The following is a 26461-nucleotide window of genomic DNA, read 5'->3' on the forward strand; positions in this document are numbered from 1 at the left end:
TATTTAATGAAATAATGGTTTGCATTTTCTTTTAACACCCCGAATGCCCAGGGTTATTTAATCCATTAAATCAGAGCTGAAGTATCTTGATGTAGCCAAAACACTCGACAACAAAGGGAGGTATGATTAATTGTAACGCGACTAGCGACGGGACCGCGATGGGCCGTCTAACACATAATCTTTGCTTAGAATTGGACGGAATGATTTAGCTATTCACGTTTAAAGATTTTTTATCTCATCCGCAAAAATGGGGGGGGGGGGGGGGGGAGACATTTTTGATGACGTCCCACCGGAAAATAACATTGAATGTTGCGCAACAGACGCTCCCAGCCTTCTTTAAAAAGAAATATACAGTAATTATTTTTTTTATCCCATGATTTTGTAACCCATTTTTTCACCCAGTGTCAATTATCTAATGTAATCCTGGGCTACACCTCCTCTGACAACCTGGGGGGGCAGCGGACTGACCTCATGCCTTGCGATGGGTTTTGATATCAATAATCTCCGTCCTGAGTGCTGGGCGTTACTAATTGATAGAACGGAGAACTCCGTCCTTGCCGCTCAGGGTGTTAATAGCACTTTTCTAAGCACTCAAAGCGCTTTACAGCAGTCATTCCTACATTGGGAGATGATCAAAACTGTCTCCAAAGCATTGGCAAGCAAGGCCATGTTTATTATAGGATAGTTGTTTGTTGTCCAGAAAGTAGTCAGAACTACAGGCGTCAGCCGCGTTATCATGTGAATGGCAAGCAGTGCTTGATGATAATCTTATTATTATTTTGTTGTTGTGAAAGACATTTTGACAGCAGTTATTTAGGTATTTTCTTAGGTAGTTTTTCTTTATTTAGATTTAGGGCCACGGGCAGAGAGGACATGCAACACAGATCTCCAGTTGGAACCAAACCAGGAATAGTGGATTTATGTGGTCAATGCATGCATTACCCAGTCAACTACTGGTACTCAAGCCTTTAATCTTCATACACACACCTGAGGTACGGCACTGCTTCCAAAGATTCCTTTGAGGATGGCCAGGCAGCGTCCAACTATGACATCATCACTGATGTTTTCCATGATGCCAGCGGCCTCGCCAGCCATCAGTGCCAGCAAGATGGGTGCTGCATGACCAGGCACAAACAATGATTTAATGAGTACAGTTGACAGCTAGAACAACTAGTTCCGATGGTTCAGTTACCCAAGAGGGAGGTATCACAACGCAACATCAAGAGGATTATTGGATTGATTTAAAGTCCCTAACGTTGCATCTTACATTAAAATGTTAAGTCAAATGACAATATGCCACATCAAAATGTTACAAAATAAATATTCAACTCTTGTAAGATTAAACAAATTGGGCTTTGATTTGTCATAACTGGTCCCCATTTAAATTGAAAAGATCCCCTTTTAAAAGTGCATGGAAAAATAATGCAATAATAATATATAATAACAAACGAATGTATTCTACCTTTGTAGAGGTTCCAGAAGAGGAACAGCTCCCCCCGGCTGGCTGTAGTGGAGCCCACATGACCAAACAGGTTAACACTGGGGTCCCAGAACACACGGTCAAAACACAGCACCACCTAGAGGCAGCCAGGGAGGAAGGAACGCATTAGAACGGAATCCAGAGGAAAGTACGCACATCTACAAAAAGCTTTCAGGTGCTGAACAAAAAGATACGTACAGGAGAAGGAGAAGTCCACACACCGTTTGTAGCTCCCACAGGAATGTTATTAGAGGTATAAGAATTACAACGTTTCGACCCCTTATATACATATATATATATATATACACCTGACGAAACGAAATTCTTATACCGCTAATTCCTGTGGGAGCTACAAACTTCTCCTTCTCCTGGAAGGAACGTGTTACCTAGTGTTGATGTCATCGTCTAAAACTATGACGAGGTACCTTTTTTCACTGAGGAAAACGGAATAAAACGAAATAAGAACTAAGCTATGATAACTAAAACTATGACTTAAATATATTGACAAGTTCGTTAACCAAAGAAAACTAGACTACAATGTTAAGGAGGGACTAGTGGAGAAGAGAGAACTTGTGCAGAGCGACTCGTTGTGAGCTTGTAGAGCTATTGTCAGCATGCAACCAAGGATAAAATCAGTCGTTACGACGCCATCAAGGCCTGGCAAAATACATTTTAGTTGACTAAATCAACTGTAGATTTAGTTGACTAAAATCTTGTGATATTTAGAAGACTAACACTAGACTAACACTAAAACATTTCAGTTGAGTAAAATGTGACTAAAACTAAATTAAAATGTATTCAAAAGACTATGACTAAATCAAAATTTGCTGTCAAAATCAACACTACTGTTATATGACCGGCTGCAGTCAAAGTTCAACAGCATACTGGTTCATATATTTCCTTTATCAGCTTTCCATATACACCACTGTATAGCTGGTAGCGATAGAGAATGGACATGAGAGCAACAATGATACTTTAACAGTTATTCTGTATACTACTATAACTCTACAAAGAACTCTTATGTCAAATTCTCACTCACTGAATTAAAGTGAGTGAGAGTCTGAGGAAGAGCCCCCTCTGGTGGCGACAGAATGGTGCATTCTGGTCCCATTGCATAATAGTGCCGCATTCTCCTCAGTGCTGCAGCAGAATTAGGAACTATACTGCAGCACAATGATGTTGAGCAGAGAGAGAGATAGAGAGAGACGTGGTGGGTTGCTGAGAGAGTGCCAGGGCCCTGTTCCAATAACTAACACAGTGGAGAAAAAAAACAGACCTTCCATCCACACGCCAACAGCCTCTCAGTAGCAATCACTCTCACCATCCAACCTCTTCCACCCCTCTGTCCATCCCTCCATCCTAATCTCAGTCGACAAGTAAAGCAGGGTGAAAAACATCTTTACTAAAGGCAATTTGTAGGAAGGAGGGGGGCACCTAGTTCACTGAGCGGGACACTAAAAACACCTGTTCAGATTTTTAGCTGTGTGTGTCTATTGAATCCAGCAGGGATGCTGAGTTAACAAATGCAAACATCATAGCCTGATGGGGAAACGGGCTATAAAACTGCAGGGGACAGCAGTTCAGCATATGTATGCTGACTGCCTTTCTTTTACCGCAGTCTTAACCATATCTATTTCAAAAGCCCACTCGCAGTTTGAAGGTCAGGTTGCAAGCACAAGGACACTGCAGCACTGACTCCCCAAAGAACCAACACGTAAGTCACACCAATATTTTGTAATGAAAAATAAACTGTCCGGGTCACGGTATTATGTCAAACCTTGTTAAGGTTGCCAAAGCCCATCCTCTGTATTGCAGCTGTCTTCCATTCAGGCAGAGGAGGGACAAACTGCACTGCTGGTGGTTGTTGTTTCATCACACCCAGGGGTAGGGTGCACAGCACAGCATCACACTTGTAAATGAAGGTCTGGGTGGTGGAGCGAGTATTGACCGCTATCACCTCACAGCCTGGCGAAATGGACAGGTAGACAGCTTGATTATACACATGCATACATCTCTGCCACACACACACAGTGACAGTATCAAATGTAGTAATGATTTGTGTGTGCGGGGGCATGCCATTATCTCCTTTGCTTTTGCTCCAAATGTATTCATTATGCTATTCCAGAATAACCCCACAAACTTGTGTACTCTTGTCACCGCTGACCCCTACTGGCCCTCCCTGCCCGGCTTTCCTCATGTCCAATGGACTCCATACATACACGCCATTTTGGAAAGAACTTGAGCCACTTCCCTACTTCCTTCACAGGTGTTACCGCTGAGTGTGTCCTAGAGTGGGTTCCAAATGGCCCTGTACAGGTCTATAGCCTTAATTAGTATCGTCGGTAACACCTGTGAAGGAAGTAGGAGTGGGCCCATAAGTAGGAAGAGTTATTCTGTAGGCATAGAGCCCATTGTGCTCATATAGACGCTTGGCCAAGCCAGAGCCACCGTCGCAGATTCTAACCCCTACCCCTCTGGGGAGGCGGGGAGTTCCCAGTAATGTGTTTTTGTGTGAGGTTACTGTATCAAAAAGACAAATTGAATTTGAAGTATTGTGCTGTACATACCAGATGCTGTGTACCGGACCTGTCGAACTGCCGTGTTTAGTTTAATGTCTAAGCCATCCGCCAGGGCCACAGGCACACAGGAGTAACCGTTTCTTACTGTCAGGTGGCTGCCAGTGAACTCGAAGTCGTCATCCTACATAACAGGACAATTCTTATTTTAACAACAGGAAATTACAGGCGGTCGCCGACTATAACATGAATGGTTACTAGCAGAAATAATCTGCAGGGAAATTCTTCACCTGATCCCAGTGCTTGAGAGACAGGGTGGAGAGGGGCGTAGCATTGGCAAACTCAAGGTTGGCAAAGTGCCAGTCTAGGATCTGTCTGTCTCTGGATGACAGGTACACGTCACTGTGTGGAGAGGGAGAGAGGGAGGGAGGGGGAGAGTTGGTTTAATTCATACCGACGGCTACGATTACACAACATAGGGACAGGTCTTGGGGAAGGCTAGGGGCAGACGAGCAAGATATGTCTCATTTTAAAGCTGCAATCCGGAACTTATGTTAATGTTGAAATTGTTGATGAATAAAAAGTTTAAACCACTCTGTATGATGGAGTATATTACTACAATATCAATAACACATCTTCAGTAGTTGGTGGTGGTCTGCCTACAATTCCATTGAGAAATTTAGACCATGTCAGGTAGGACACCTATTGGTTGACAAGTGCTGCCTAAGTGCCATATCAATAACAAAAAAAGACAATGGCAGTGAAAATACATATTAACAACCACAATGTACAATTTATCCATTTGTAACGGAGAGAGAAAACACAATTGTACACTTCCAGAGTTAAATTAATACTCTGGATTTGGGTGGGTGGACAGTAGTAGGTGTTACCTGGGCGGGTTGGCCTCTAGCTCCTGCAGTTTCTCCTCCAGTTTGACCTGCAACTCCGCCAGCTCATCGTACTCCTACACATGGATAGAGAGACAGCAAGCATCAACACATGGCAGTGATGATGGCACAGCACAAGCTTCAAGTGTCTCTCTTAATTATTTTAAACATGAACCAACACAAATCTCACACTACGACAGATAGACCTCTCAATTTACCAGCAAGGGTTCCGGTCTTTAGCGAGGTAGTGAGAATAAAATACATAAACGTACAAGTCGGCACATGTATATGTGTGTGTGTGAATTTGTACCCGCTATGATCTGGTTGAAATCGGAAAAGGGCCGACTCACCCTGTTCATGGGTCCACCACCTACCAGCTGCTCTTAATAACACCATCTACAAAGCAGCTGAGACGCACTGACTGACCTCACCAAGCTCCAGGGCTGGGCAAGCTGACTTGGCTAAACAATTAAAGATGGCTGAATGACAACAATGGAAAATATCCCACCAAAGCAGCTCCTAGCTGGACCCGGATATAATAAGCCAACCTTTTATGCACAGTGCACACACATAAACACTCTCTCTCACACACACGAGACGACAGACGCTAACAAAAGCATGAATGAAAGGGAAATGTACTGCATGTGTTGCTATAGGAGTGCGTGAGTGGCTTGTAGAGCTCCAGACAGAAAGACAGTCAGACAGTGATTCAAGCCTTGAAGTGGTTTCTCAGATGGCAGATGGGTAACAGGACAACTTCAGGCCAGACACCAGCTGTGTTTAAACCGACTAAAACCACCTTCTAAAATATACACGTCCAACTAGAAGGGGCGACTAATCTTCTACACCAAGAATAGAACAGCCGCCTCATTCCATCTAATAATACATCCAGTTTAAACTGCTTAAACACAGCCTGTCTGGTTTAGAGAGAATAAAAATGGCATGGCATTAATTGCATGAGATTTCCTCCCAGAACTCCTGGGCATTGCATTTACCAGCTAATAGTTCTTCGACATTCTTGCACCTTTGCTAAGAATTTCCTGTCCCCCCCCCCCCATTTTTTAACCAGTGAATGACATTGAATATTTTATAAAATAGTGTGGTAGGCATTTTCAAATACAGCCATATAGATAGCTGTGCTGTGAAAGATTGCCGGTAAGTACTGTTTGCATTAGTGAAATTGGAAAGAATTAGTCCAATTTGAACAAACATTAATAAAAGGCAAAATAAAAAAGAGGGACATGGAGGAAATAGCTTTATCACCCAGTTGTGCAGGAATTAAGTTTTGGAAAAACAAATAACCACCACCTGAAAGCTATCAACCTAATGTGTCCAGGTAACTGCTTGCAGCTTGAGGATAGCTTAAGGATATTCTGGTTTTCCTACATCTCAGACTCAATGTATCTCTTAACAACCAAATATAACTTCCTATGATGTTCCTTCTCTTCATTTCTTCAGTTTTCTTAACCGTCCTCTTTTATTATTAGACATGATTCACTCTATCCCTCCAGATCTCCTACCCCTGGGAACCCGTCTAGCCCACTAGTTAATTAGAGCCTAAGGTGACAGTCAGTGCAGGCGACACTTTAGCGTCACGAAGATGCCAAAATCCGCTCTTCCTGGTTTTTAAACAGCTGGTGGATGGAAAATTAAGCTCACGCGTGGCTTCCATTTGCCGCGGGGGCAAGCGTTTCCGGGAATCTGGCGCGGCATTCTGCCTCATGGGTGGAGCTTCATTTCCATCCACCAGCTGTCTAAAAACTAAGAAGAGACGCCTGCCACGAGCTGCTTTTTGCCGCGCCTTGACACCCAAGTGTGCTTACACCCAGTGTCTACACCTCAAGGAAAAGCAAGACTTGATAGATGCAGTGGTCGTGAGAGTGAGCTCACTTTGCAGAGGGCAGTGAGGTCACGGTGCTTGCTCTTAACCAGGAACTCGGCTGTGATATCTCTGGGTGGTTTGACCTCGCTGGCCTCTTTATACTGCTGGTGGAGCTCCTTAACCCTTTCCTTAGTGGACACCATCTGTTAAAACAGTACAGTGGGAGACAAAAGAGGTGATGGTGATGATGGTGGTGTTGCAAACAGCAAATGCATTATAAAGAAGTAGAAAAAAGTAGGCAACAGTGCTATTCCACTGAGCATATAATGCATTATGACGCAAACTAATATTACAGCACCGAATGATACCTTGTTGAGGAGTTCTCTAAGGTCCTCCTGAGTCTTCACAATCTTCTTCCAGTGTTCTATCTGCTCATCCTTGACGTGTTTCTCTTGCAGCCTGAAAACAAAAACAAAGCGAAAATATTTTCTGGTGCTTTTGTGTTTATTTTGGTACACATCTGGTTTATCACCTTCTGTCCCAGACAGGGTTGTTGTTGCTGTCTAAGGCCTCACTCACACATTCACATCTAGCATACAACATTGTTGGATGCTAGATGTGGGTTTGACACAACATTGTTGTACGGCTTGCGGCTGTGTTTCGACTGTGCAGGTGCAGGTGTGCAGGTGTGAGTGAAACCTAAGGCCTGACTCACACGGTCACAACAGATTGATGTATAGCTGATGCATGAGACTTGTTTACTGATGCAAGCTCGCAATGCATTTCCAATGGGAGTCACATGGTTTGACAACATTTTTGTTGTTTGAGGGGGAGGGGGGCAGTCGAAACACAGCCGAAAGCCGTACAACAAAAATGTTGTCAAACCATGAGACTTCCATTGGAAATGCATTGGGGCAGCCATGACACTTACCCTTTGTTTACATCTAGCATCCAACAATGTTGTATGCTAGATGCGAAGGTGTGAGTGAGGCCTATGGCAGGGGCTCCCAAACTGTGGTGTGTGCACCCCTTGTTAGTGCGTGAACGCCCTCTAGGGGGTGCATGGCGTGAAAAGGGTAATGGCAGTTTTATGGTGTTAAATGTTTGGGGACCCGCTGGTCTAAGGGAATGTGAGTGCAAGTGTGTGTGCCACTCACTGTATGACCACCTCCAGAGCCTGTCCCAGAGAAACAGGTTTGTTATTGAGGAAGTTAAAATCCAGCTGGTGGCTGAGGTAGGAGGTGGCCTCCAACAGCCTGTTGAACTCCTGCTCCACCATCTCATCCTTCTCCTTGGGCACCTGGACATAGGCAATTCAAAGCACAATCACTCAACATGGAGTCTGTATCTTGATGACAAGTTACATTTATTATCATGCTTAAGATACAAAGGCCATGCAGGGATAGCAGCTCTGGAAGACAGTATTATTTTCTTACAATTAAAGAAAAAATCCAACCCCAAGACTGAATTCACATTTGGTATTCCAATGACGTTGAAAGTATGTCTACCCACAAGCTTCTAATTGTATGCAACTTTAAAAGACCTACAAATCGACACCAAGATTGTCGGAATAAAATATGTGAATTTAGCCTCTGGTTGTTTTTCCCTTTAAGAGATTGTGAGCAGTTAGTGGTTGCTTTGGTATGAGAGAGATATACTGTAGTCTAAACTAACAGGAATACAGTATGTTTCCTCTTTAGTCTTCTACATAATTGATAGCCAATTTATGCAATGAAAATAAGAGAACGTTTGTGAAGTTTTGGGAAATTAATGACCCAAAAACAGTTAAAGAATATAGTACATAAGAAATAGAGTACATAAGTAAACCAATACATACACTTGTGCATCTTTCACCCTTTAGCAGTTCAAAAGACACGGGAGTGGTTGAGAAGACAAGAGGGAAGGGGAGAGAGAGAGAACATATTAAGCAAGCAAGACCTTAACGTCAAACAGGTTTACATAAAAGTAAAAACATGTACATTTAATTCACCTTTTCCTGTGGAGGAGGAAACCAGTTACACATGATGTGGCTGCTTAAAGAGCCCTGTTGGCCAACCAACTTCAATGGGAATGGCCTGAATATGAACCTAAACATCTACTGCTGCTGCCGTCTGACGGACGGAACAGAAACCGAGGAAGAAAAACACTGTTAATGTCCAATCCAATGGCATTAGCCTACATCCGCTTTCTGTTCTGTACAAGAGCTGTTGTTGATGACACGCTAGACCAAGCAGTTAACTGAACCCACCCTCCATTTTGTTTTTGTAACATGTGGAAAGAACAAGCACCAGGTCTCTGCCTGGGGACAGACAACGGGTCTGAAGGAGAGCTCTAGACTCATGTGAGGCAAGTCTCTTCTATACTGCATGAAACATTTAACATTGTACTTATATGCTGTGAGTGTGAGGTCATTCTCGTCTACGTATTCGTAAACACCATGTTTAACATTGCACTGAGGTGCTGTGACTGTGAGGTACATCTCCCTATACTATGCGTAAACGCTGTCTGATTAAGGATGTAAACAACAAATGGATCCGGCTAAAATACTCTTAGATAAATATGTTGCATGAAGCCACTGCTATGCTGGCAGCATGACATTTCATTAACTTGTGGTTAGTTGATTGCAGAGCCATTTGTCCCCAATGGTGGACCAATATAACTAGCATAACAAATGCAGTCATTCAACAGATAGTTTCCGCTCCCACACACATTTGAAAGTAGCTAAGGAGTACACACATCACATGCAGGCTTGCAGTTACTGTTAGCCTCTTGTCACCTACCAAGCAATGAAGAAACAGGACTTTGTTTTTAGATGAGCATCAGCCAAAACTGGTTCAATCAGTATTTTAAAAATAACTTGGTTAATGACTCTAGGGGTGCAACAGTTCAAACTCATCGATTTAATCAATAAACATTAAGTAATAGATCACAATTTCAGCCCGTTTAAAGGTGAAACATTTAAAAAAACTTTCAAAAGCTTGCAGAAAAAAATGGGACTTGATTTGTAAAAAAAATAATAATAATAATAAATGTAAAAATTGGATAGAATAATCACAAAGAAAATGAACAATAGCTGGAGCGTGAAATACTAAAGGAGAATTCCATACTAAAAGGCTTTCTTACCTTTCTTTGTAGTTGTTACGTCCCCACCAAAGAGGTCCAGGTGTTATTTTGTGCAAAAGCTCCTTATTGGCTATTTCCCCTACCATAAGCCCTAAATGAATTGCATTGAATGGGGCTATGGGGTGTTGTGCTAATTCGCTTATTTCCATCGCTCAAAATTATTTTAGTTTTTTGTATATATCCTCTCTTCATAATGTAAATAATATCCCAAGCGGCACACTTTACTACTTATTTCGATGGAAATAAGCGAATTAGCACAACACCCCATAGCCCCATTCAATTACCATTCAATTCAATGCAATTCATTGAGGGCTTATGGTAGTGGAAATAGCCAATAAGGAGTTTTTGCACAAAAAAACACCTGGACCTCTTTGGTGGGGACGTAACGACTACAAAGAAAGGTAAGAAAGGTAAGAAAGCCTTCTAGCATGGAATTTTCCTTTAAGTCTGATGAAAATATGCACCGAGGAGCCTGACCTTACTGGGATAGCGGTTAAGAGGCAAAAGACCATACAATTTAATGCACAGGTTCTCAAAATGGGGTCTGGGACCCCAGAGGTTGTGGAGATGGTTCCAGGGCGTCCCCAGCTACATGATTATCGTAACAAAATGGACCTAATGCATTTCATACAAGGTGGTCTGTGACATTAAAAAGGGTGAAATCACTGATAATGAACAAGATACTTACAGCCTGGCCATTGGCTTCATAAAGTGGACACTTCTGTTTTATCTTGGCCAACTCCATGTTCACCTGCTTACTGATCACTGCCATGGGGTTCCCTCCTGAGCACAGACAGACACATCAAGTTGAACACATCATTTAGTGGATAATTCTGCCCTCTATGGAGGGGTGTCATTAACTGCAAGACCTCTGTGACCAAAGAAAGTATTTGTGTTGTCTCTAATGGATGCTTTGATTCATGCTGTGATTGATATCATAAATCGCTTACCCAGTCCTGTCACCACCATCGCCCCCAGATCAGCCACATAGTTGCCCTTTCTAAATGTAGCCACTCTGCCTCCAACACGGTCCTGTATGAAAACAAATATATAGCCAATGTCACAAGATCTCTTTCGCAGAGGTCTATGTAGACACCTGAGACGATACATTAACCTAAGGCAAAGTATTGCAGGGCAATCCATGGTTGGTAATAACTTATAAGATATGCTCTAGACAAAACATTGGGTCAGAAAAAATTATCCAAAGATCAATTATATATCTCTGGTGGGGAGTAAAAAGGTGTGAAAACTGTGAATCTTTTTCATACATTTGGAAACATTTTAATTAGTGCTGTCAGGCGATAACTTTTTTTAATCGCGATTAATCGCATGATTTGTGTAGTTAATCGCGCGATTAATCGCAAAACCTTTTTTGCTCTAAATTCAATGATGAACTGAAAGAAAACGCTGTATTGTAGAGATGCTCCGATCAGGTTTGACAACATTAATGTTACTTTATTTACCTTTTTTCCACATGACGTATGAAAAGACAAGTGCAATGTGCATTATTTTATGGCTTGCCCATTTTCTCTCTTTTGAATAATTCTGTGCTATTAGCACATTCAACACAAACAACATAAAACAAACTAACATAGGCTACTTCTCTATAAGCAGAATCATGAATAGGCCTATTTAATTTATACAAAAGGAGAAGAGAGAGAGCAATGTGTTTGTGGCCCAAACTTTGTCTAATATTGTTTTAGAGCAGTGGTTCTCAGACATTTTCATGCCAAGAGCAAAGGACCCCCAATATTTTTTCAATCTACAAAAATAATCCCAAAATCTCTTATAAATTAAATTAAATTACTTACTAATCGCTTATTTGGCAACACTGGCCAAAAACGACCAGTGTTGCTTCTTTTTGTCTTATTTTGTATAGACCTAGGTGGCTTGTTTCTGCCATAGAGTTATACTGGCAACACATCTGGCTTCTAGTAGCTAGCAGTAGCTGGTGCGTCTGGCTGCTGCTGCTCCGTCTCTGTGTGTGTACTGTCAGTCCCAGCTCCGTGACTGGGAGATGGGACTGTGGATAGCCTGGATAAAACTTTCTGTTACAGTTAAATCCATAAACAAGTACCACACAACTGAAAAGTATCGCGACTGTGACCGCAAGTTAGAAACGTGTGTGGCTATAACGAGGCACAGCTGTTTACAATGCGATGCAAATTTAACAGCGGGGGTTTTGCTTTTGGTCGGGATGGATGAATTGCACAGGTTTCTCAAGCTTTTTTGGACTGGAACGTACGACAAGAGCAAAACCTTTGCGAAATGTAAATGGACATTAAAACATCCTAACAAGGGGTCTGGGAAGGAAGGGAGTGCATTGCAGGAACCATGTATTCCTCAACATCACGCCTGCCAATCGCTGTCTTTTTATTTTGTTGCGTTAATGCGTTTAAAAAATTAGTGCCGTTAATAAGGTGTTGTGTTAATGCATTAATAACGCGTTAACTTTGACAGCATTAATTTTAATTCAAATCAATATGCAGTAGTCTTCAGTTAATTTTGTATTATTTTAAAAGTAGGTTAACTACAGTTGAATTTCAATGGACTTCTATGGGCTGGCCTGCAGTACACCGTTCTAACGGACCAGAAGTGGGGACACTATCCCATTTGGGGGCGTGAAATTTGTAGTAACAGTCTCTATAACACTGACATCACCAAATTTGGTGAATTTATTGGTTAGCGAAATACAAGGAAGTGGGCTTCCTATGCCAGATTTTCCAATGGGTTTCCCCAGGCTTTCATTTTTTTAGACGAATGCGAACAAAAATAAAAGCTTGGGTACCGAGGCTAGTCGTGATCCAACATTTGTGTGTGACTGCCTCTGCAGGTGACCTACCCTGGCCTCCAGAACTGTCACATCCATTCCAAAGCTCTGCAACTGCCTGGCTGCTGCTAGGCCAGAAACACCCCCTCCAATGATGATCACCTTCCCTGTCTTCTTAGCTGCAGGGAACACAGTATTAGGAACAGATAGCATTCCTCGATTCAGATGTCTACTTCTCTATGGTACATCAAAACAAAGTAAAGTGGTGCGGTGTCAATGAGTTCACTCACTAGGTAATGGCTTGACCCTCTTGTAAATGCCAAAGTTAATGAGCCCATGCCTTTCCAGATAGCTGTGTATTCTGTGGACCAGCACAGCATCACCTAGGAAGAATAAACATAGTAGATTAGAGCTGGGTTGAAATGCCTATATGTCTGGAATCCTCTTTTGGAAATGGGAAAAACATACAAAGTGAGAGCGAGCGAGCACGTACGCAGGCACAAGAGAAATTAAATAATAGATTTTATTTAGTCATTTATAATACATAATTCCCAGGGAAGTTCACCGTTTCAGTGCATTGGTGTAAAATTTGAACAATAAAGTTATATCCTTGTTTGATAACCACATTTGAGGGGTAATGGCAAAATAAATCTGGCTCTAGAACTCACTGTTATATGGAGCTTCGAGTTGCTGTGCTGCGGCCTCAAAGGTCAGCTGGATCTTCGGGTTGTCCAGCCACAGTTGGAGCTGGAGAAGATCATAATATGAAGATACAATGCCAGGTGTTACTTGTAAACATGCAATCCTATATCAAACCTTTTAACACAAAAACTGCTTGTGACGGAACGTTCTGCCATATAGAATCCAACAGACAACCGCTTCTGGCGGAATGTTCCGTCATATAAGCTTCATTATTGATATCAAACCGGATCGCTGATTTTCTTTTTTTTTGCTTGGCCTTTCCTTCTTTAGCGATCCTAGGCCGGTTTCGCGCATTCACAGTGCCGTTCACTTCTTGTATACTATTAGCATTAGCTCACGCCGTTTACCTTTCGCCAGAAACGTTCGGGAGCAATGCGGTACAAAATCACAAATTACATCCAAACCTTGGATGGATGGTCAAAACCACGGACAGCGCTCGTAGTTTCAGAGATATGAGCATGATGCATTAAAGTTCCTACTTTGAATGGAGGTCTATGGGGGGTGGGTAAGAAAATGTTCGTACTTGGCAGTAAAATAATTAAACATGAGGGCCAGAGCCCTCCATTGGTCGTCCGTCAGACTGCAGATGGACAGAGACACTTCAGAAGAGTGTTGCTGGGATAGAGATAAAGTAGATTTTCTCCTGATTTGTCTCGCTAAAAAAGCCATTTTAGGAGGTGTGTGTAGGGAGTCAAGCCTCTGAGGCTGCTGAGATGGGGTATTCGGTCTGTATTACAATGTGACAACTCTCAACTCCCATAAAACGAAAGAAGCCCCACCTAGAGTAGGGGAGGGGCCCTACAAGGCGAGGCTTCCCTGTAGATGACTTTGATGGCTGATTCCTCAGTCCTCAGTCACACTTGTGTGACTTTTGCACCTCACCCACTCATGCATACATGCACTACACTACAGAACTCCACACCCTGTCTGTCTGTTTATTCATTATTTGTTCCATTACTTATTTAATAAATACTAGTTTATTACTTGCGCAAGCAGAGCACGCAAGTATTAGTTTCGCCCAGGACGATATTCAATGCGTATGCACTGTCCCAGCAAATGACGTAATAACTACTTGTGCCTGGCAGTGGTGCCAGATTACATACATGTATACATAGGAGCATTACCTTTAATACTCCAGACACTAAAACATATCGTCATTATGCCACCATCGAAAACCAATTACACTCTGGCATTGGGTCCATTAATCCACATCTTTATTACGTCATCATTGAGAGCTAGTTATACCCTGACGTCATACGCATCAAAAGTGGCGCAAAGTAACCACAGTATACCGCTAATCAACTTACAAATTACATATACAGAGTCATTTAGTATTAATATCACTATGGTCCAAATTTAAAGCAATTGACAATTTAAAATAAATAATTATACTGTATACGTGATAACATTTTATTTCAGTTTATATACCTTTTTTTTCATCAGATGATTTATTTTTCTTTGAGAAACTAAAAAGGGATCCAGAATAATTCTAAATCGATAAAACTATAGGTTACGAAGGTAACCCTGGTTAATTAAATAAACAAGCGAGGAAGCTCGCTATGAAGATTGCGTCTTCTGACGTGATCACAGAAGCATTCAATAAACTCACAGGCAATCTATTGGCTGGGTCTGAGACTAATGTGCACCTTAACCACCCCCCCCAGGCGAAGGTGATAAAAGGTGTCATCCAACCAATTAGTCTTCACTTCAACATGTGGAACCTTCTCATGAGGCATTGCCTACAAGAAGGGCGTTTTGGCGAGCTTCCTCGCTTGTTTATTTAATTAACCAGGGTTACCTTCGTAACCTATAGTTAAACTAAACTGCACGAGGAAGCTCGCTATGAAGACTTGATACACCCCAGGCCGTAGCGTAACGGTCTGGGCACCGGACTGGTGATCCAGTCGCGGTGTGCCGCGGGTTCGACTCCCGGACCCGACACAGCCTTTACCGCATGTCATCCCCCCATCTCTCTCCCGTTTCCTGTCAGCCTACTTTCTATCCCTTAAAAAATCAATAAAGGCGTAAGCCGCAAAAAAAAAATCTTAAAAAAAAAAAAAAAAAGACTTGATACACTCCCTTCTTGCCACCACAAAGTCTAGACCCACGGGCCTCGACCCCTGCCTGTAGGGTGACGGAGTGAAAAGGAAGGAACCCCGGATCCAGAGCCACTTCACACAGAGGCCCGATAGATCCGAACCTTACCTTGAAGCCACGCTGAGGACAGCATGCGCCACTGGCGCAGCCGTCACGTCCAATCTGTAAAAATTGGCAAACGTCGAGGAGGATGCCCAGCTCGCAGCCGTACATACCTCTTGGATAGACACCCCTCTGGACAGAGCCCAGGATGTCGCCATACCCCTCGTGGAGTGCGCCTTCACCCTTATGGGAGGCTGCAAACTCCTCGCCGAGTAAGACCATTCAATGGCTTCCACTATCCATTGTGAGATTCTCACCTTGGATACAGCTTTTCCCAAGGTCTTAGGACCCCAGGACACAAACAACTGTGTCGTCTTCCTGTGTGCCGCCGCCCTGTCGATATAAGTCCGCCGAACCCGCACAGGACACAGAGTATGCCTCCTCTCCTCCTCCGCCGAGGAAAAGGGAGGTGGACAGAATTCCACCAGGTCCACCGGTATACAGGTGGTCAACTGGTTCTTAGGCACAAAGGCCGGGTTGGTCGTAATGACTACCCTCGTCCTGTCCACGGAAAAACGCGCGCACTCCTCGCTCACTGAAAAAGCGTGAATGTCACCGACCCGTTTAGCAGTCACCAGTGCCAGCAGTAGCGCCGTTTTCAATGACAAAAGCTGCAGCTCCACCAACTCCAAAGGCTCGAACGGTGGTCGAGACAAGGAGTCCAAAACCAGCGCGAGGTCCCATGAAGGAACCAAAGACTTCGGTACCTGGAGGAGGCGCATTGCACCGGTCATATACCGACGTACTAGAGGGTGCACCCAGACAGTGCCATTCCCGAATCCAACATGGCAGGCTGAAATAGCCGCCAGGTAGACCTTCAGGGTGCTATAGGACAGGCCCTTGTCCATCAGACTCTGAAGGAAAGACAGAATGACTTTCACAGACGCCTGGAAAGGCACCGCCTGTGTCTGTAGACACCATTTCTCAAACGCACGCCACCTCCCGTCGTAGGCATCTCTAGTCGATCGAGCTCTCGCACTCTGTATAGTGTCGATGACACTCTGTGGCAGGCCTTCCGCATCGAGGTTCATCCTCTCACGGGCCAAGCCCATAGATCCAGGTCTTTCGGCCGTGGATGGAAGATTTCCCCTCTCGCTTGCGTCAATAGATCCCTGCGCAGCGGGAGTTGCCACGGATGGTCGTAGAGGAGAGGCGATATCTCCGACCTCCAAGAGCCCCACCCCGGAGCTATCAGTATTACCGATAGGCTCTGGGTTCTCACCCTCTCCAGGACTGGAGATATCAGGGAAATGGGAGGAAACGCGTAAAGCAGACTTCTGGGCCAGGCGTGCGCTAGCGCGTCCAGGCCCAGGGACTCCTGCCCCGTTATGGAGAAGTACTTCGGGCATTTCGCGTTCTCCCCCGAGGCGAACAGGTCTACTTGTGGGCGGCCGAACCTGTCCCAGAGCTGAGCTGCCACCGCGTTGTGTAGGGACCATTCCGCATAGTGGCACCTCCCTCTGGACAGAAGATCCGCCCCCCTGTTCTCTATCCCCGGGACGTGGGAGGCTCTGATCGAGCTCAAATGTGCGTCGCACCACAGAGTCAGGTCTTGTGCTAGTGTGTGCAGCAGGCGGGAGCAGTCCCCCTTGCTTGTTGACGTAGCACATGGTCGTCGTATTGTCCGTCCTGATCAGGACGTGACAGTCCTTGATGAGGGGTTCGAAGTGTCGTACGGCTAACCATACTGCCATCAGTTCCAGATAGTTGATGTGGGCGGTCCTTTGTTCGTCGCCCCACACTCCTCTGGCAGTTCTGCCCTCGTGGGTGGCGCCCCACCCAGTCAGACTGGCATCCGCAGTGATGATCTTCCTCGACACGACCAGACCCATGGACACTCCTTCTGAAAGAAACGACCCGTCTCTCCATGGACGTAGCGCCGATACACACTCCGGTTGGACTGTGACTAGGCGATGACGACGATCGTTGGGCACCCTGAGAGAGAGCATCCACCTCTGAAAAGGTCTCATGTATAGTCTGCCTAACCGTAACACGGTTATAGCAGAAGCCATGAGTCCCGCCATCTGTTGGCACGTACGAAAAGGGACCCTGCGTCCCACCTGGAACGAACTCGCGCACCTCAGAACGGAATTAATTCTGTCCTGTGACAGCCGAGCCGTGAGGGAGGCAGAGTTCAGTGTTATACCTATGAAGTCTGTCGACCTTGCTGGTATAAGCACGCTCTTTTCGTAGTTCAGACTGAAACCCAGTGACTGCAGGTGACTCACTACCCAGCTGGTGTGGAGTCGTGCCTCGCTCTCTGACTGCGCAAGCAGGAGCCAATCGTCGATGTAGCTCGCTATGCGAACACCCCGTTGCCTCAGAGGGGCTATGGCCGCCTGAGTGCATTTTACAAACACTCGGGGGCTCAAGGACATTCCGAAAGGGAGGACGTAGACCCGTCCTCCGAACCCGAATCGCAGGAACTTCCTGTGCGGTGGGTAAATCGGAACATGAAAATAGGCGTCCTTGAGGTCCACTGATGTGAACCAATCCCCCCTGCGTATCATGCGTAACAGCGCCGCATTTGTCAGCATCTTGAAGCGAAAATCCTTCAGATATCGGTTGAGGGCTCGGAGGTCCAGAATAGGACGCATCCCCCCCCCTTTTTTCTTTACCAGAAAATACCGACTGTAGAAACCGTTCAGGCTCTGATCTGGAGGTACTTCCTGAATGGCATTTTTGGCCAGCAGGGAGAGTATTTCATTCTGTAAAATGACGGCTGCCTGTCCGCTATCTTGAGAGAAAATTATCTCCTCGAATGTGGGTGGTTCCGCTGAGAATTGCAGCTTGTAGCCTTTTCTCACTGTGTCCACCACCCAGGTGTGTGCGCCGCACTCTATCCATTTTGAAACGCACCTCGTCAGAGGATTTTTTTGTCAGCCCTACTCTTTTTTGAGTCAGAGTGGGTGCCTCTCGCGGAAGGCATTGTGTCATATGAGTTAACACTGGCACCATGCCCTTTCGTGGTAAAATGGCACCCCCTAGCGGCGGGGCCATCAAACTGACATGGTGCTTGTGCCTTTTGGCAGAGCTCCGAGGAGCTGTCAGTATATCTGCGTTTCGTCCGACTGCCGCGGGCCGTTTTAATGGTCTGCGTGGCAGTGGGCTCATACCCTGTGTGTTCTGGCAAGGATTCAAACATTTTGTACCATACAAACTCTTTATTTGAATCAGGGAGGGGGACAGGGGAGTTACAGTATGCAACGAATTTTTTTCTGCAAATATTGGTGCAACAACAACATCCATCTTGTCCGGTACACTCTGCGCCAGTGGCGTGCAGCCCGAGGCTGCTACGCCTACGCTGCGAGCGTAAGCTCTCCCCAGAACGTGGGGGCGGAGGGGGACGGATTTTATCAACGCCTCCCCGAGGCTCGGCACAGTGTCATTTACGCTGTTGCTTACTGTTGGCGCTCGGGTGGCGATGACGCCTCCGTCCCGCCGCCGCGGAAGGAGGCTGACCGTGGGTCACGGTGTCCTTTTTGCGATCCTGTCGTTGGTGTTGGTACTGGCCACCCGAAGCAGAGGGGGCCCTAGCAGCCGCCGGAGCTTTGAAAGGAGGTCTGGAGCCGCGCTCCCTCTCGTTGTCCCTCCGGTTCATAGAGCGGCCGTACGAGGATCTATTTATTTTATTCACGTGCGGAGGCTTTTTCTCTGTTGGCATGAAAGCTTGCGCTGCTTGCTTCTTCTTCTCTCTGTCTTCGTGTCTGGCCGTGAGATCGGCTACTGTGCCGATAGGTTGGTCCAGGAAAGTGGCTCTTTCTTTGGTTTCGGAGTGGTTTAACCACCTAGCCCGTTCTAGTACTACTAGAGTGGCCATTGCTTTCCCAGTCATCTCCGTATTGTACCTTGTCAGCGCAAGCGCCTCTTTGTGGAGCCTCCGTAGCTCGTAGATCTGCTCCAGATCCAATGCCTCTCCCGATGTTTTAAAGATGTGAGAGACAGAGCCCTGGAGTAGTGTGATGGCGTTGATGGCTTTTACGGAGCCCGCCAGCGTCGCGTATGCCTTCTTTGTCATCGTGGACATGTCGTTTTCATGTGTTAATGTAAACTTCGGCTCTTTCGGTGGGGCGACATCGGGGACATGTAGGAGATGAGAAGCTAGGAATCTGTCCATATCAGGCAGAGATTCCAGACCCACCTTCTTCATGGCGACGCAATCAAGCTCCTTCTTATGTGTGGGTTGGAAAGAGTGGGTGTAGGGGTGTACCCAGGATTCGCCGAGCGCCGCCGTGAAACCTTTAGCCAAGGGTAGGATTTGTTTTGGCCGGGGAGCGTCCGGATCGTCGCCGAAACCTTCCCAGGCCGTGTCTGTCGCCGCCGCCGTTGGGGTAGCTTCAGCTGGCCATGTTAGACCGCTGCGCTCGGTGGCCCTCTTGAATACATCGATCAGCGCTGACTTGTCCATCTCGAGGACGACTTGGGACCGAGCAGGGGCTCGGTTCTGAGCATCGGCCTGGGGCGCTGCGTCGGGCGCCGCGCTTTGTGGCTCGGTTTCATCCGCAGCTGCGGGCTCAGTCTGGGCCGCCGTCCGAGGTTGCATTCCCGCGATGAGAGTGGCTCTGAGGCATCCCTCAGAGTCCGAGTCTGATCCACTTTCAGACGAGCCCTCAGAGTAGGCGCCAGAGGAGGAGCCATCGTTGGAGCTCTGGCTCTGGTCTTCCTCCGAGGACTGTTCTTCATCATCGTCGTGTTGTTCGACGGGGGGAGGGTGATTCGCGCGCCTCGTACGTTGGCGAGGCGGGATGTGCGGTATGTCGGCAGCCGTAGCCGACATACCGCTCTTCCCCGACATCACTGCTTTAGCGTTCTGCAGGCCGATAGCAGGAGTGGTAGCTGGGGAGGGTAGCTTAGTGGGATGCTAACAATAGCTAACACCGGCGTCCTTTTGCAGGAACCAAGCTAAGTTGCTAGTAGCTTAGCTGTAGCAGGCTTATGGCTAGTCAGGGCCGTGTGCTGGCCTACCAACTAGTAGCTGGTGTAGCTGTAGCTAAAAGCTAGCGTAACTGTAGCTAGAAATAGCTTAGTTGTCGCTAGTTGTAATCAGGGCCGTTCTCTGGCCGTCCGACTAACAAGTAGAATTTTATGAAAGGAATATTTTTAACCTCAAAGTCAGGAACTCACCAGTGGTGCAGTTTTTGGAACCAGAATTCGCTCCTGTCCTAGGAAACTCAAACACACTGAAATCGAGACTTTGTGCAATGCAGTGATCTTCATGAGAAGTTACACAAAAGTGAAGACTAATTGGTTGGATGACACCTTTTATCACCTTCGCCTGGGGGGGTGGTTAAGGTGCACATTAGTCTCAGACCCAGCCAATAGATTGCCTGTGAGTTTATTGAATGCTTCTGTGATCACGTCAGAAGACGCAATCTTCATACAATTTACAAAAGCAAAAGCATGGGAATACATCACAAAAGCATTTATCATAAAACATGCGTAAGCTAAGAAAGTAACAGTGGAATATCTATATTATGAGACTATAAATATAAACTATATATATATATACTACTATGCTATACATATGTACTATGGCGTGCTATGACTATATACAATGCAATTATAGTGCAGTCTACATAACATGCTATAAGTCTGTATCAGATGCTATCTAAGTCTACAGAAATGCTATCTAAGGGGGTAGGGTAAGTGCTATGGGCCATGATGGAGTCTAAAAAGGTGGGTTTTCAGACTACGGCGGAAGATTGGGAGTGATGCTGCAGTTCTGACTGCAATGGGAAGTGCATTCCACAGTTTTGGAGCCAGAAGGGAGAAGAGTTTGGGACGTGTGGAGCGTTGTCCCGGCGTTTTTAGTGAGGGTACTTCCAGCTTCCCTGCGTTGGCTGATCTGAGTGCGCGGGAGGGTTTGTAGGGTTCAATAGCGAGTTCATAGCGAGCTTCCTCGTGCAGTTTAGTTTAAATTAACTGTATTTATTTAACTTGTACCATACTTCATAATACTACTTTTTTACATGCATAAAGTAGGTAGGTAGCAAATAGCTAAATCTAATAATTCAACATTTCAAACATTCCTTCACAGAGAAGCTGAGATTTGACAGTTTGTTTGTAGCGGTCGACAGTACTTGCACGCTCTGCTTGCGCACTAGTAGGCCATTTATGAGCTACTAGTGTGCAACAAGCAAGTAGGCATTAGACACAGTGCAGTTCTAGTTTAAACTGTGTCTCCCCTGTATTTTTGCTATGGTCCGTGGAACCCCTAGGCCAGGGTCATAAAAAAAAGGCAAATGAATGAAGGTGTTTCGTATGTGTGTGTGCGCTTACCGTACGGTTGCGGATGTAGAGAAAAACTTTCTGTGTTTGTTGTGGGCCACTGATGATGTCAGGGAAGCAGGCGGCCTCCTGGGATGTCATACGGTCGTGTGGAAGACGACTCTGGAAGGCAGCTCCCTCTACACCTGAAAATACACTTATGATTGTACAAATCCTCTCCTCTACATATGCTGTGCTACTATGGTAAGGCAAGTTATTATTGGTGTATATCTGTCTCAACCGACTAAGATTCAGTCTCACCAGAGGGTTCCTCTGGTTCACTGTCATTCTCCTCCTCCACCGGTGGGGGTGGAGGAGGGACAACCTGCTTCCTCTCTTTCTCAGCCTTTGCATTCCTCTCCTCCTCAGAGTAATATTCGTCCTCAGACAGATTGGCGAGACTTTCGTCCATCTCGCGGTACTCCACCTGCAACAAGAGGCACAATAAAAGCGCCATTAAAACCTAGTCCACGGTCAGCTGGTTGGGAAGGAGGCAGGTGAGGAACTGACTTGCTGACAATGCTGAAATGTTAAAATGATAGTGCATTATAATGTGCAATACATCTACAGTCACCACACATCTAAAAAGGACCATACTGGCATCAATATTTGCTTGCACTGTCAACAATGCACAATAGTAGTAGACCCGAAACCCCGTTGACCTCAGGAAACATCACTGAAGATACGTTCCAGGTGCATCCATGCGATGTATTTTTTAGTTAACTCTATTTATAGTGACTCATAGGAACTCTATTTATAGTGACTCATAGGAATAGACTATGTGACAACCAGGTATAGTCTGGTGACCACTGGAGAAACGGGTGACAGCCGGAATGTAGACTGCACCCAGGTGAGCAGTATGGGTTAGCGCCCCAGCCTGTGTCCTCCGTGAGGAGGAAGCCCAACAAACTTGGTGAGGCCTTTAGGAGGGCCATTATAATCCACCACCCCTGAATGCAGTGCCTGGTACTGGGAGTCTGGTGCAACGCACAGGTCCTGGGCCTGGTGAGAGCAGGAGTGGACCTGGTGAGACTTAGGAGGGAGTCAACCCACAGAGCCTAGTACTTCCACGTGCCAGATTTTGGTTCTCCCAGTACCGGCAGAGTAGTTCCGGAGCAACGGATTGTGTGGCCTTGCTCATTCCCTGATGGACTGATCAAGGGTAGCTACTGGGACTTTCTATCAACCGCGGCTGGGTCGCCTGAGTGAGGGGTATGATGTTGGAAGACGTCCCAGGTGCATCCATGCGATGTATTTTTGTATCACTGCTCACTTTTATTTGTTACATTTACCATACCATACACATAGTCGGGCAGAAACCTTGTATGACCACATTTCATCTTTGTATGTTTTTTCATAAAATAATAAATTGTAGACTTTGTGGTATTACAGTGTCATGCAAAAGTAGTGCAAATAGCCGATCTGCAAGCTTTCAGATCCATGGATCCATGGATAACTGTTGATAGACAGATAACGAATTCATATTCATGTACTGTATATAAGCATTGCAGATAGACTGCACATATATTCATTGCTGACATGCTGCGTTTGTAATAAATGTTTGCAATTAATCATTGTATCATGACATTTCTAGTAAGCCCTTTCTAAGTATAGAGGCAAAGGAGTTATAGGACGCTTACTTTTGACCGCTTGCGGCGGCTGGTCCTGCGGACTTCAGCAGAGTCCTGGTCCATCCCCCCGGGGCCTGCTGGATGGGGCATAGGAGGCCCACCAGGCTCCCCACTGGGAGATGCCCGCTCTTTCTTTTTAACATCCGCAGGGCCAGCAGCCGAGGCTGACGGTCCAGACTGAGCATCAGGGCCTGAGGCTCTCTCCACTGTTGCTGCTCCTGTAGATGATGAAGAGGAGGAGGAAGAGGAGCCAGGGTCTGAATTCTTCTTACTGGAGGACAACATCATGGATGTCGGAGGCCTCTCCTGTAGAAGCAGAGAACAAAAACAGACATGAGATATCCAACGATTGAAAACAAAATGATGACCTAAGGGTCTAATGTATTTGAAGTGAAATGATTACAACTCGAGAGTTGCACAATCAGGCCACAACAAAAGAAGATGACGGAAAGACTAGTTGAAATATAAATACATTTCCTTAAAAAAAATATGGTGAAGTGTGAACGTTGTTAAGAAATATGTACATTTACATAATCACAATTTGTCTTTTCATGCAGTCTGAATTCACAAAAAAACAAATATATATAAAAAAGGCAAGCTACAACAGAATATGGGTGAATTGGAATTTGGAACCCTGCTGATTATTACAAGATGCATTATAAATTGTTGAATTTAAACAGGCAATACTATAAAGCCTGATTCTCTAGTATAAGCCATTCCATTGATAGGGACTGATGCAACTGCTGCAAAGGCTACCATTTAGTAGTTCTGGGGGGATGCAGACTCCAAACAATAGAATGGCAGCTATAACAGATGTGCTATGAAAAAACTGTGCATGAATGTTATGTCAATGTCATGAATTTATGAAATGAGGGCTCTATGGTACAATAACCATGTCTTGTTTTACCCATTTCTCCGTGCACCTGGTAATATCCATTCAAACGCTAAGAAATAGAGACAGAATTACAGACATTGTTATAATCGAAATAACAGATAAAAAGATGTTGGCCATTAATAGGTTCTATAACATTCCGGAGGTCTTGGAATAACTACTCACTCTAATGTCCTAGTCCTAGACCTTGATAGTTGTGTTGCCCTTTTTATTTTATTTTTTAACGTTTTAAACCAGTAAACCTTTAAACCTTGTAGAAGACGTGTTTCCATTTCTATTGTCCTCAATGTTTCAACTAAAAACTGAGCATAGTGTGAAACAACAGAAGATGTGAGCCATGGTTTATTTATTTAAACAGTATAAACCACATTGAGAGACTCAACCATATACAAGCATCCTTAAAGGACCACTTTTCAACCTACCTTCATATAATTGGTGTTCATGATAAGAATGCCTTTTTTTTAAACACTGTCTGTCTATGACATGTCTCATAGGAGGGCTGTGGGCAGTTCAGAAACTCGTCCACAAGTGACATCAAAGCTAATAGAAACTGCTGACTTTCTATTCCTGAAAAGTTGCAATGCGAAAATGGAAGCCATCGTTCTCACAATAATAAAGATCTAAATATATATGTTTATTACAAATTATTTAAAATCTTGTTTAAAACTAATCTGCCTAACTATGATGTCACCTGCGGAAGGGTTTCTCTGAACTGCCCACAGCCATCCTATGAGACACAGACTGAGTGAGTAGAAAGAAATTGTTTTATCATGAACATTAGTGAGGATGAGGACCAAATACCAATTATATGAAGATAAGTAGGAAAGTGGTCCTTTAGCACAACCTCTACACACAGAGAGCTATAGAAGAATGAAAAGAAAATATATGTTTTATCTAAATGTAAAAAAGAACAGATTAGGAGAGAAAAAAACCGTCAATCATATATTTTAAACGTTAAAAATAATTGGCTACACATCAGTTGCAGTTGGTAAAGTACGGACGTACGCACATGTTTACATTGGCTCTGCGATTACAGGTATTTGTAACTCTGATTCTGTTAATGAAATTTGGACTTACTGGCCTGACCAATAGAACCCGTTGGCTAGCGTTAGCTAGCGTTCTAGCTAACACTTTCTATGATCAATATAATGCATTAGCCTCTGCGTTCTCTCTGCTGTTGTTGACACTAATAACGGTATCAGTCAAATCAACATGGCGGTTGGGCATTAAGTCAGAGGACTGAACACGAATGTCAAAATCGGATTTTATTTGCCCTACAGTCTCTACAATCTTAATTGATCTTAATTTTAGCCCGTTAGCTAATGTTAGCTACCGTTACTCAAGGGGCTAACAATGAGAATCGGCTAGCAGCAGCTGTGGCACAGTAGCAGGTGTGACATGATAAAGATATCATTAGGTTGGTTTTCTAGTCGGTTCTCCGTTAATAAATTGAAAAAATAATTTAGGGTAGATATTTCTACAGCCACACGCATTGTTTCTACACGTGGAAAAATAATTACAGTTTAATACTACCTCTCTCAGTCCACGAAAATGTCAACACAAAGGCACTGGGCAGCCACTCCACTCCACCGCAGGTCCTCTCGAATTATCACGTGATTGATTGGACAACAGGCTTTCCACTGTATTCCGGTTTAGAGCCCGGCTACTGTATCCGGTAACTTCCAAATTCACATACGTGCACGTGCACAAACTGTTTCCGTATCCGCTTTACGCCAGATATGTAAACTGCAGTGTGAATCGACCCCAAATGTAGTTGGACACATAGATGTCTATGGTTGGACAGCAACGGAGGGCTTCTGAGTCCAACGATTGGTCTCCGTGGATGTCAGTCAAAACAAAGGCGTGGATTCCGCACTGATTAATTTGCATAATTTGAAGTGGACAGTAACTGAGTAAATGTACTTAAGTACTGGATTCTGCGGATTTGTACTTTACTTGAGTATTTGAGTATTTTTTTATACTTATTACTCTTACTCGAGTACATTTCAAGATTCAAGATGTTTATTGTCACACTCACACAGATGTACAAGTACATGCATTATGAAAAACTTAGGTTGGGGTTGCTCCACAATACACAATAAAAACATAAATAACAGTGCAAACCCCATGTAAAAGGTTATTTAAAAGGTTTAAAACAACTCAGACAAAACC

At 44.7% G+C, this 26461-nt stretch overlaps 1 protein-coding gene across 2 annotated transcripts in view; it reads right to left on the reverse strand.

Annotated features, from left to right (window-relative positions):
• The window catches only part of kdm1a (lysine (K)-specific demethylase 1a), a 28786-nt gene extending 2886 nt beyond the window's left edge, over window positions 1-25900 (reverse strand). Inside the window, exons 1-20 of one of the 2 annotated variants that reach the window (XM_083791359.1) lie at window positions 25823-25900; window positions 24305-24341; window positions 23407-23703; window positions 22028-22193; window positions 21779-21912; window positions 13267-13345; window positions 12889-12981; window positions 12671-12777; window positions 10779-10860; window positions 10517-10611; window positions 8543-8560; window positions 7863-8005; window positions 7074-7164; window positions 6774-6908; window positions 4887-4960; window positions 4287-4398; window positions 4048-4180; window positions 3258-3445; window positions 1463-1577; window positions 988-1115 (exon numbers count right to left, since the gene is read on the reverse strand). In XM_083791359.1, the coding sequence (XP_083647485.1) occupies window positions 988-1115; window positions 1463-1577; window positions 3258-3445; window positions 4048-4180; window positions 4287-4398; window positions 4887-4960; window positions 6774-6908; window positions 7074-7164; window positions 7863-8005; window positions 8543-8560; window positions 10517-10611; window positions 10779-10860; window positions 12671-12777; window positions 12889-12981; window positions 13267-13345; window positions 21779-21912; window positions 22028-22193; window positions 23407-23703; window positions 24305-24334 (2220 nt within the window). In that variant the 5' untranslated portion in view covers window positions 24335-24341; window positions 25823-25900. Of the gene's footprint in view, window positions 1-987; window positions 1116-1462; window positions 1578-3257; window positions 3446-4047; window positions 4181-4286; window positions 4399-4886; window positions 4961-6773; window positions 6909-7073; window positions 7165-7862; window positions 8006-8542; window positions 8561-10516; window positions 10612-10778; window positions 10861-12670; window positions 12778-12888; window positions 12982-13266; window positions 13346-21778; window positions 21913-22027; window positions 22197-23406; window positions 23704-24304; window positions 24342-25822 lie in introns of both variants that reach the window. The other variant, XM_083791358.1, reaches the window with a different exon arrangement.
• Between the last annotated feature and the right edge of the window lie 561 nt (window positions 25901-26461).

This window comes from Protomyctophum parallelum (genome assembly GCF_964188405.1).
Source record: "Protomyctophum parallelum genome assembly, chromosome: 20".
Taxonomy (NCBI): domain Eukaryota; kingdom Metazoa; phylum Chordata; class Actinopteri; order Myctophiformes; family Myctophidae; genus Protomyctophum; species Protomyctophum parallelum.